General features: G+C 40.2%; 1 protein-coding gene across 2 annotated transcripts in view; it reads left to right on the forward strand.

Annotated features, from left to right (window-relative positions):
* LOC148477034 (ADAMTS-like protein 1) overlaps positions 1-12455 on the forward strand; it is a 372270-nt gene that overhangs the window by 264803 nt on the left and 95012 nt on the right. For both annotated transcript variants that reach the window (XM_088457315.1, XM_088457316.1), the window contains exon 16: positions 7620-7830. In XM_088457315.1, coding sequence (XP_088313441.1) covers positions 7620-7830 — 211 coding nt within the window. The remainder of the gene's footprint in view (positions 1-7619; positions 7831-12455) is intronic.

A 12455-nucleotide genomic window follows, 5' to 3' on the forward strand; every position in this document is an offset into this window, starting at 1 on the left:
GTACAGGGAAAGGGGGAGCAAAGGTAGTGGAGATATGTGGATAGTACTGGAGGGATTGGAAGTGTGAGGTAAATGGAAAACTTTGAGGTGGAACGAGAAGTGTGAGCATATAGCTGGGATTGCACAATACCCAGGGTTAGCTGAGATGTCACAAGCAGCCATCAGATGGTGCAGGGTGAGAAAGATGACATACAAGGCTGATTTGTGTGTGAGCGCTTTGTCATGTAGGCTAGTGAGTGTGGTGGGTGCAGGAAACAAAACGGTTCATAGTTACAGTCTAGTGAGGACAGAAGTAGTGGAAGGAGAGTAATAATAGAGTAGCGATAAATAGAATGCCGGAGATGGAGGAGAAGCTGGGAAAACTGAAAGTGAGCAGGTCACAGGAGAAAGAGAGAAGATAATTTGAGTAGGTACATGGTGGAGGCATGTGAGATGTGGCTGAATGTTGATTAGCTAGGGCAGGTAATGTGAGTGGAGTGGAACAATTAATCCAAATTGTACAGCTTAATAGGGGAGGTCGCTACTTTACTGCTCGCTGGCTTTGGTTAGCAGGATAGGTAGGCAATCTGCAGCTGTGACATGTAGTCCAGGTTGCTAACAAATGGGCTCAGTGGAATCAGTAACTGGTGATACGTGTCATTTCAAAACTGCTTTAAAAAATGCCTCTTTAAATATAGCTTCTAAATTGCTGAAATGTCTGCTCTTTCCATAGCTCACAGGCTGTTACAGTTGGCCCTATGTGTCAGTTGTACTGCTGTATAATGCTTGTGACTAATATATAAGTAATCATTGCTTTATGTGAATTTAGTTGTGCAGTGTGTCACAACACATGAAAAAGGTCATGTGTTTACCTTCATGTGTTTACCGTTAGAATAATTCACCCTGTGTACAGTAGGTGTGCTTTTTCAGAACAATACCCATGTATGTTACTTTCCAAACGCATCTGTATGTTTAACAGCCTGTATGTAATATAATCAGCCACCTCACACTTGACTTTGTAAATAGCCTGTGTTACTACTTGGAACGTTCCTTTATAAAGCAGGAAATATACATAAGTAGGACAAATCCCTGGAGCCTGCTGGAACACATATTCCAAATCACCTTCAAACACTCAATTGCCTCCTGAACTCTAGATAATAATATTGTCCACCTTCTATGCATGATAAGTTGCACACCTCTGGAAGGGTAACAGAGCTCTTCTTTCAAAAGGATTCTGTGACAAAACAATGATATTCAAAAATGAACTGTAGAGAATCCCTGGGGGTGGGAATTGAAGATGTATGTGGTGCTCTTCTATCTCAAACAGTCTTCTGTTACAATGCACTAACCCATTACTGCCCCATTCCCTAATCTACTCTGAACCAAAAAATTACAGCACTGCTTATTACTGGTCTTATCTTTATTTCATGTTAGCATTCGCTGTCATGTCCTGCCCATTACATCGTGGAATGCTGTAATCCATTTATACAATTGGTTGCAATTTTCTCCACTTCAGTCCTGATGTTTAGTTATTGACTACACATGTTCCTAGTCACCTAAATGAGCTATGTCAAGAAAGTAGTATTATATTTATTTTTACACACGTGTGAAAGATTAATACTTGTGGATATAGTATATATTTCACTTACGTTGGGACCCCCTGTATATGACACTTATGCAAACTATGGATAAGGAAATACCTCACTATTCCACTTAACATTCTGTCTGGGAACAAAATCTCTCATTAATGTGGGGTCTCTAGCAGCCAGTGATAAAAATGAGATCAGTCATGAAAGCCATGGCCGACAATTTGTATAGTACATCATTTATCTGTTTCCTTGTGCTAATTTTTCAGTTATTTAAAGGGAGTTGATCAACAAATTGTTTTATAATTGGGTATACTTTGGAGCAACTATATGATTTGTGGTGGTATAACCTTTGTGTGTTATAGATTAATAAGAGTCTTCACATAAAATTCAAGATTATTTTTGTGTGGTGGAGTTTCCCTATTTCTTCCTCCTCAGCGCAGTGTTTAAAATAATGGTTGGCTGTTAGTGCTAATAACGCAGAATATATAGAGAGAGAGTCTGTGGAACTCATGGAACTAGCACCACTGGTAGATACCGGTGTAACCACACCTCACACCGAGGAATCCTTTTATGATCAACATTTCATTTTTATTAAAAAAATGTTAGGATTTTTTAAATAAAAATTAAATGTTGATCATAATAGGATTCCTCTCGGTGTGAGGTGTGGTTACACCGGTGTCTACCAGTGATGCTAGTTCCATGAGTGCCACAGAATATATTTTTCTCTGCATCAATTACTGTCTGGCGGCACCTGGGCAAGTTGGTCTTTAACTCAGGCCGGCTGTCCATCCTGAACCTGAACAGGACGGCCGGCCGGTGGACCTGGGCTGTCACAGGGGGATGGGGGGTAAGTTTTGATTGATTGCACTTTGTATTTATATTGTTGCTTGATACACATGTTGTTCACTATGCTGTCATGGGGAAGGGGACTAGAGCCCCGAAACGTTGACTACGAATAAATACCTAGTTTGGGATACATGATTTGCAAGCCTCTGAATGGCAACTAATATTTCTGGAATATATATATATATATATATATATATATATATATATGTATGTATAATAAAGACAATGACATATATAAATGAGTATGGCGCATCCAACTAATGTTACTGGTGTCTGAGCGCTCCATATTAGGCAGTTTTTTATTGGTCTCTCTGAGACCATAAGTCGGTCAGCGCACACGTGACAGCAATGTCACAACGCACTTGCCCCCTTGTGTGTGAGGGTGAAGTGTATCATAATAGGATTCCTCTCGGTGTGAGGTGTGGTTACACCGGTGTCTACCAGTGATGCTAGTTCCATGAGTGCCACAGAATATATTTTTCTCTGCATCAATTACTGTCTGGCGGCACCTGGGCAAGTTGGTCTTTAACTCAGGCCGGCTGTCCATCCTGAACCTGAACAGGACGGCCGGCCGGTGGACCTGGGCTGTCACAGGGGGATGGGGGGTAAGTTTTGATTGATTGCACTTTGTATTTATATTGTTGCTTGATACACATGTTGTTCACTATGCTGTCATGGGGAAGGGGACTAGAGCCCCGAAACGTTGACTACGAATAAATACCTTGTTTGGGATACATGATTTGCAAGCCTCTGAATGGCAACTAATATTTCTGGAATATATATATATATATATATATATGTATGTATAATAAAGACAATGACATATATAAATGAGTATGGCGCATCCAACTAATGTTACTGGTGTCTGAGCGCTCCATATTAGGCAGTTTTTTATTGGTCTCTCTGAGACCATAAGTCGGTCAGCGCACACGTGACAGCAATGTCACAACGCACTTGCCCCCTTGTGTGTGAGGGTGAAGTGTACTGGTCACTGTTACCAACTCTGAAATGAGAAACAAGCAACTCTTGAGTGAAAAACAAGCCCAAAACAAGCCCAACCCAATCCGATAAAGCCCAAAACATAAGCCCAACGTAATATGGTGGTAATGGGGTATGGGTAATTTAATGAAAACCACAAACGTTATTGTTTATTGTTCGTTTTATTAAAATACATATAAATATTTGCAAACCATGGCTTTTCCCTGCTCTACGAATAGACTCCACTGTGCGAAGTAAAACTCAGGGCCTGATTCGGCATAGGACGGAATCGCAAAACCGCACACAAGTAGCTTTGTAATTCTGTCCTTGCTAAAATCCAAACGCAGCAGAAAGTGTCTGAAATCTTCTTGCTGCATCTGCGATCCCAGGCTGCGACCGAGGTTGAAGTCTGGGATCACCATTGCAACCATCGATTGCGATGGTTGCACCTTTGGTCAGGCTGCAGTAGCTGAAGCTGGCTGTGTCCTATCATCCTGCAAAGCCAGGAAGTCTGCGTCCGTGGATGCAGATCCTAGCCTTGCCACTCCCAGGAAAACGGGGGCTACATGCCTTGAAAAGTCATTGAATGATGAAACGCGTTGGTGTTAGGAAAATCCCGTAGCAAGATCACGGAGAGACAACAGGAGCGCAAGCGGCAGCAGGAACCCCGGACTTTGGCTCATACCACAGAGCCTGAAACTACACAGCCCGGAGAAACTCCAGCAGGACGGCCACAGCGCAGAGCATACAGCCGATACCACCCGTTTCTACAAGTCGTCAGCGGACTCCAGTCTGCGCCTTCAATAGGGTAAGATAGGGTGAGTACTAAACCGGTGCTCCACTCTCAGTGTGCAAGACACGGGACCGCCGCAGCAGACTTACTTTTCTTCCAACACACACATTTTTTCAATGAAAGAGCTATGAACATCCTTTTGTTTCTATGTGTCTTTTTTAAGCCCTCTGTATACTTAACAATTGCCGGTCTCATAAACATAAATTATTGTAACATTTGCACACATTTGTTTTGTCCATTTTATAACCTTTTTTTACCCCACTTTAAATCACTAGCGTGTCCAAACCCCACCTATATTTCCATTATTAGAGTGTCAATCAGGTGTCTGATTACACCCAACAGGGCAGCTGCTAATTCATTGTTTAAGCGCGCAGGATCATTTTGTACAAGTTAGTAGTGGGACCTGGCTATCAAGCCCAAAAACAAGTTACCTAAAAAAAAATAAGCCCAAAAACAAGTTACCTAAAAAAAAATAAGCCCAAAAACAAGCAACAAGCAACCATCCAAAAAAAACAAGCAACTGGGAAAAAAAACTAGCCCAATTCCGCTTGTTATAAGCAGACTTGGCAACTATGGTACTGGTATCGGACACGTGATTGCGGGATGACGTGAGCAGTGGGAGTGGTGGCTGTAGCTTGCCTGCAGTTGATTGGTGTACTCACAATTAGGCTTGAACAGCATGGATGTATGGGGGCATGGTCTGATCAGCGTGCACTCCACCAGGACATGTGTTTGTTATACTGTGGTGATTGATTACACCTGGTAAGCCATGCCTGTGTTGCTATTTATTCTGGTGTTTGTTTCATGCCTATTGTATTACAACAGATGGCTGTGGCTTCTATACTTGTGCCTTGACAAAAGTTTGTAATATGACTGAAATGTCGGACTCTGTATTAATGTCACTGGTGGTATGAGTGCCCCCTCTTCAATCTTATTTTGCATATGCGTACCACATTAAGGGAGATTGTAGTTATTCTAGGGTTGCACCCTGGCTGGCTGGAAATTTGCAAGTGAGTGCGGGCTCTACTGTACATGGACTATATATATATATATATATATATATATATATATATATATATATGTAGAAAACAGAGAGAGGGCACTCAATGGGACTTATGCAGCAGATGTAAATAAATTAGGTCAAACCAGAAATGCTGTCAACGTTTCAGCAACTTAAGTCTTGATAAAAGCATTAAGTTGCTGAAACGTTGACAGCATTTCTGGTTTGACCTAATTTATTTACATCTGCTGCATAAGTCCCATTGAGTGCCCTCTCTCTGTTTTCTACTTATTTAACCCATGGTTGACTGTGGCACCAGGGCTGTTGATATTTTGTAGGAGAGTGTCGGACTATTATTTATATATATATATATATATATATATATATATATATATATATGCACACACACACACAAACACTACTGTTCAAAAGTTTGGGGTCACTTAGAAATTTCCTTATTTTTGAAATAAAAGTACTGTTTTTTCAATGAATATAACATTAAATTAATCAGAAATACACTCTATACATTGTTAATGTGGTAAATGACTATACTAGCTGCAAACGTCTGGTTTTTAAAGGAATATCTACATAGGTGTATAGAGGTCCATTTCCAGCAACCATCACTCCAGTGTTCTAATGGTACATTGTGTGTGCTAAGCGCGTTCGAAGACCAATGGATGCTTAGAAAACCCTTGTGCAATTATGTTAGCACAGCTGAAAATGGGTTTGCTCGTTCGAGAAGCTATAAAACTGGCCTTCCTTTGTGCTAGTTGAGTATCTTGAGCATCACATTTGTGGGTTTGATTATACTCTCCAAATAGCCAGAAAAAGAGAACTTTCATGTGAAACTCGACAGTCTATTCTTGTTCTTAGAAATGAAGGCTATTCCATGCGAGAGATTGCCAAGAAACTGAACATTTCCTACAACGGTGTGTACTACTCCCTTCAGAGAACAGCACAAACAGGCTCTAACCAGAGTAGAAAGAGAAGTGGGAGGCCCCGGTGCACAACTGTGCAAGAAGACAAGTACATTAGAGTCTCTAGTTTGAGAAATAGATGCCTCACAAGTCCTCAACTGCCAGCTTCATTAAATGGTACCCGCAAAACGCCAGTGTCAACGTCTATAGTGAAGAGGTGACTCCGGGATGCTGGCCTTCTAGGCAGAGTGGCAAAGAAAAAGTAATATCTGAGACTGGCCAATAAAAGGAAAAGATTAGTATGGGCAAAAGAACACAGACATTGGACAGAGGAAGATTGGAAAAAAGTGTTATGGACAGACGAATCAAAGTTTAAGGTGTTTGGATTACACAGAAGAACATTTGTGAGACGCAGAACAAGTGAAAAGATGCTGGAAGAGTGCCTGACGCCATTTGTTAAGCATGGTAGAGGTAATGTGATGGTCTGGTAAAGTGGGAGATTTGTACAAGGTAAAAGGGATTTTGAATAAGGAAGGCTATCACTCCACTTTGCAATGCCGTGCCATACCCTGTGGACAGCGCTTGATTGGAGCCAATTTCCTCCTCCAACAGGACAATGACCCAAAGCACACCTCCAAATTATGCAAGAACTATTTAGGGAAGAAGCAGGCAGCTGGTATTCTGTCTGTAATGGAGTGGCCAGCGCAGTCACCAGATCTCAACCCCATTGAGCTGTTGTGGGAGCAGCTTGACCGTATGGTAATCAAGAAGTGCCCATCAAGCCAATCCAACTTGTTGGAGGTGCTTCAGGAAGCGTGGGGTGAAATTTCTTCAGATTACATCAACAAATGAACAGCTAAAATGCCAAAGGTCTGCAATGCTGTAATTGTTGCAAAAGGAGCATTCTTTGACGAAAGCAAGGTTTGAAGGACAAAATTATTATTTCAAATACAAATCATTGTTTCTAATCTTGCCAATGTCTTGACTATATGTTCTATTCATTTTGCAACTCATTTGATAAATAAAAGTCCGTTTTCATGTAAAACACGAAATTGTCTGGGTGACCCCAAACTTTTGAATGGTAGTGTGTGTGTGTGTGTGTGTGTATATATGTATATAATTTATAAAGCGGGAAATATGTGCTTGTACTTGCAGCTTCTTGTTTCATTCAAAATACATTTGATTAAACTATTTTCTTTAGGGATAGAACATTATTTGTAGGCAATGACATTGGTGCAAAAACTGCATTTAAAGTGTTACATTTTGTGATCAAGCCAGACATTAAATTGAATTTGAGCATCTGTCACCTATACTGTATATAGTAGAGGCAGCCATTGTGTTGTCTGAAGCCATGGTTATAAGACTGCAATCTATCACTTCATTAAGAGACAGTGGAGTCTGGAGAATAAATTATTACGCTGCATTTGTTTGTACTACATAAAGTGAGAGATAATTGTCAAGATAAAAAGAAAAATAATCTACCTGAATACTTAATCACATTTTATCTTTTTTACTAGGTGGGAGATTGGAAACTGGAGCTCCTGTAGCTTAAATTGTGGAGTGGGATTACAAACTAGAGACATATTTTGTTCTCATCTTCTATCAAGAGACACAAATGAAACTGTAGTGTTAGCAGATGATTTTTGCAGACAACCTAAACCCACTTTGGTACAGGCCTGCAATCGCTTTGACTGCCCACCAGCTTGGTACTCTACAGACTGGAAACCGGTAAGATGATAAATCCACCTCAAACTGTTTTTTTTTTTTCATTTGTAAAAACTCACTTATATTTGGTGAACAATGTTATACAGTAACTTATGTTTGATGACTAGAGATTTCACCAACTGTTGTCTCTTGTAGAAAGTGGTTTGCTTTGCATTGGTGGGATTCCCTGGCCTAAACCGTGCTTCCTGCAGTGATGTAATTTAAGGGCGGCTGTAAGGGGACCGTACGGTATAGTCTATTTCACAAGTGCAAATAGATTGACCACACAGTCAACTGGTAGGTGCTGCTCTAAGGAGTTCCACCTCCTACTAATTTAGACCCAACCTATTCTTCAGCCTCTTATTATTATTATTTTTCTTTTGTCTTTGTTCTGTAATCTTGTTCAGTTACACTGCTCTGTAAAACTGGTGTGACTACTCCGTACTTGTGAAGGAATTCTCTGACTCCACTTAATACCTCTTACTGACCAGTGGAAACTTCTGCATTGCCACAGACGTCACATTCTGGCTTAGCAAACCACTGCACTTTGGGTTAAATCTAAGTTGCATTTACACTGCTCCTTTAGCTGTTTTACGCATCATACTTTAAGTACATGTATATGAGTATCATCTCATCTCATGCAACAAGACATTTTGCTCCAAATGAAACCTTCTGTTGCATTATTAAAGATAGATCTAGGAGTCGGATGGCAGGTTATGATAGCAGCAGGCAGTCTGTCATGGGACAGGTTCATTCCAGTAGGAAGAGATGGTAGGTGAATAAGTGACTTTACATTTTCTAGAGTGTCATTTAAAATTAGAAAGTGCAACTATGTCCAACCCAGTTAGGAGGAGGGAGTAATGGTGCGTACATACGGTACGATAAAAATGCACGATATGAACGATAACGATATCGACCATATCGTTATTGTTCATTTGTTGGTGCCTACCAACCCACAAATGACCAGCGATGCAACGTCACTTATGGACGATAACGATATCAACCATCACTCGTGCATGCAGGCCAACCTGGTCAATATCGACCAGGTGCAGGACGATCAGCGATATCTTATCGCTGACTGATCGTACCGTGTGTACGCACTATAAAAGTAAAGAATGCTTAAATTGCATTTGCATTGATCAGTATGATTTGTATTGTACTATTACTTAAGAAAAGGAGAAAATATAATTATGCAAAGAAAAAAAAACAACAAATACCACATAAGTAAAGGAAAGAAAATAAATAGAAATATTTGAAATATTTGTAGTGAAATAAAAGGACGGAGGTGTTTTATTTACAGCCTGGGTTGGTGGCCAGTTGGATGGGCATAAATGACCTTTGATTTGGTTGGCGGCCATAAATTTGTGACCTATTATGCCACCCCTATAGTGAAATAGTGTTGTGGCCATATTTTGTTCACTTGTTGATGTGGTGTCATTAATATAAAAGGTATTAAGTTGGAAAATATATGGCGCAGAATGACAAATAGATTCCCTGTCTAAGGTCACGTAACCATGTCTTGGTTTTGTGCATGCAAATGGAAGATTATGTGGGTGTGTAAAACATTTTATATAGGCAGTACTGATGGCAGTAACTACCTTTTAGTTAGGAAGAATAACAGTTGTAATACATTAAGTTGCTTCTTTTAAGGTGGTCGAAGGATAGACTTTAAAGTCTATCATGCACAGGGACAGGAGCTTCAAAGGAATCCCGTCCCTGCGTTGTGTAAGAAGTAAAGGCATCGCTAATTCGACCCCTTCACTTTTCCTTCGGGAGCCATGCGCACTACTGCGCAAGCAGGGTCCGCTGACCATGCATGAATGGAAGTGCTGGGGAGGGATCTTACGAGAAAAAACGAGGAATATCTCTGCTGCGGCCTTCTGTACATAAATGCTAGAGATACTTATTATTTTCAGGTATCCCCCAAAAATGAATGTTTTCAGGTGATATCCCATAAATATAATTTGATAAATAGGCCCCTTTGTACAGGGGCATTCCCAGTTCAACCCACAATCCCACAAATATCCAGAAATTTAGGCACAATTACACACAGGTTTTCTACTTTTATGAATTAACTGTATTGTCCTTGTCACTGAACCTGAAATATGTATACTGGATGAGCCAAACAGAGAGTTATTAGTCTTAAGGGAATTTGTTAAATATTGGTCTCATACAGCATTTTTTTCACAATTGCCAATATGAATCACCTTATGTATTATTATACAAAAATAATGTTTTTTTGTATCATTGCTTACTACACATGTATGAGCTTTTCTAATAAATAGCAATTCACAAAAACTTTTATTACCTCAAAAACACTATCTTGATAAAATACCAGAAAAGATGCCTACATCTGCATGCCTAAATTACACCCTTTCCCTGTTTCTTCTTTAATACGCATTCCAGCTTCATTATCTAACTTTGCTACAATTCCTCCAAATCATTTACAAGATGCAGAACTGATTTCACATTTGCAACATCCCCCCTCCTTTGTTTTTCAAGACTCTCTTAAATGAAAAAATCCCCACAAACAGGTGAATGATCACATTCTAACTGATTTTGTTACAAAGAACTTTAAATTAAATTTTCATTCCCTAGTAAAAGAAATAGATAAAAAATAGAGAGTCTGGATGCATTTAAAGACTGCTATTCTTTTGGCAGATGAATTTATTATAATCAAAGCTTATATCCTTCAAGATGATAGAGAAGAAGCTGTATACATGGAAACCAGTATTTGTGTAAAGATTGCTGGTTTTTTGGACCCAGGCCAACAGAAGGGTTTATCTTATTTTCAGCATCTTTTTATAGATGGAGACACAGTGCCAAAAACGTTACGCAAAGAAGAAAAATTGATTTGGTGCATTAGCTTTTCTGTCTATTGCTGCCCATCCACTAGGCGATTAAACCTAGCGATGTAGCGATAACGACAGTCGTTATCGCACCATCGCTTGGTAATCACCCGCAAATCGGGCAGTAAAAAGTTGAAAACGACCAGCGATGCGCTCGCCCGAACATGACGGTCAACCTGATGACCGCCGTCAGGTTGACATGTTCGGGGATGATTGATCTGCATACACTGAACGTCTGAACGTTCAGTGTATGCAGTTCACCCCGCGGGAGACGACGGCGTCGTAATCGTACCGTCGTTCCCCGCATCGTGTAATGGATGGGCAGCTTAAGTCTACTGCTAAATTACTGCATTGTTTACTAACTTTACAAGATGTTAAATTGCATCTGTGCACTATATTTTTTTCACGTCGATTAAACAAGACCAAAATGTTATGCAGTTATAGTTTTCTCACTGATATTTCTACTGATATAGGGATGCAACAAATCCACTGCTTAGTTTATTTGGCTAAAACTGAATCAAATAGGTTGTAATTTACAGTGTGTTCTCCTGGGTAAAGCCCTGGGGTATCTGTTAACACTTATTTCTGTTCTCAGTTTCTGAGCTCAGTATAGTCCGCAAATTCAGCTGTGACTGAATTACATGCCTGCATATGCTTAGGCAGTGCAAAAACGCTCAAGATGCACTCCATTAATGGCCGTACGTTCAGCTCTGTATTGGGTCATCAATGTCTGCACATTCATGTTGCTGATAAAATAACTATTGTCACTTTATTTAGTCTGTGTTGCTGAATACAAGAACCATTGCTGTTTTTGGATCCAGGCCAGCAGCAGGGTTTATCTTGGTTTTAGTAGCTCTTATAAAGTACCTTATTCAGAGTCGGATGTAAATGTAATCACAAAACACCACCAGAAAATAATCACATTTTGCTACCTATTCTGAGTTGGAAGCAAAATGCAACCACTCTGCTTAAGTTGCAACTGTGACTCTCTCCTCATGCAGTTACTGTGGATCAGATATGGCAGGAATACCGTAGGAGGTGTGGCTGTGAGCACAAAATACGCTAAAAATGACAGTGTGCATCTATGTTGGTATGGAATATACTGATAATGTTAATGTCAGTGATAGAGCGTGGGGAGGGGGGAGAGAATGGTGGCGACCCGCTGGCTCTTCCAGTGCATGCAATAAGGATGTCCTTATTAAGCAAGTTAAGTATAGGTAGTGGCTTGTCCTGGTGTATTGCTGATGGTGGCTGCAGATGTCTTCTGGTCAGGTAGCAGGAGACCACTCGGACGAGGGTGCAGGGGCTCCGGACTGGGGTTGTAATGGCTAACAGCCTAAGTGAGTGATACGCCTACTTTTAGGTAGCAAAAAGGGTAGCAATGCAGTTGACTTAGTGTGAGAATTCAGTGGTTAATGATATATAACCTGACAGTGCACATTAGCACTTAATGTTCCAAGTTTTGTACATGTTTTCATATGTCGTTGTTTAAGTTTATGTCTACAATTACATTGTACGATTTTTAAGCTCTGATTAAGTAAAAGTATATTTGTACTTACTATCGCAGTCTGTTGTTATCATCCCATCATTTTATGGTTGCAAACCATATATACTGTACATAAAGGTTTAGGGCTGAATGTTCAATTCCTTATATGCATGTTTAAAGGGAGGACTCCCTTCTATTCAGCAGCTCACTGAAACCAGTAGATCGCCCAGTGCGCTGTGTTTATCCATTTTTCTGCATCCATGTTAAGAAAATGTGATATGCAAACAGTGGCCCTTATTCAGCAGTGCAGGCTA

Source organism: Taudactylus pleione, unplaced genomic scaffold (genome assembly GCF_031769625.1).
Source record: "Taudactylus pleione unplaced genomic scaffold, aTauple2 ptg000757l, whole genome shotgun sequence".
NCBI lineage: Eukaryota > Metazoa > Chordata > Amphibia > Anura > Myobatrachidae > Taudactylus > Taudactylus pleione.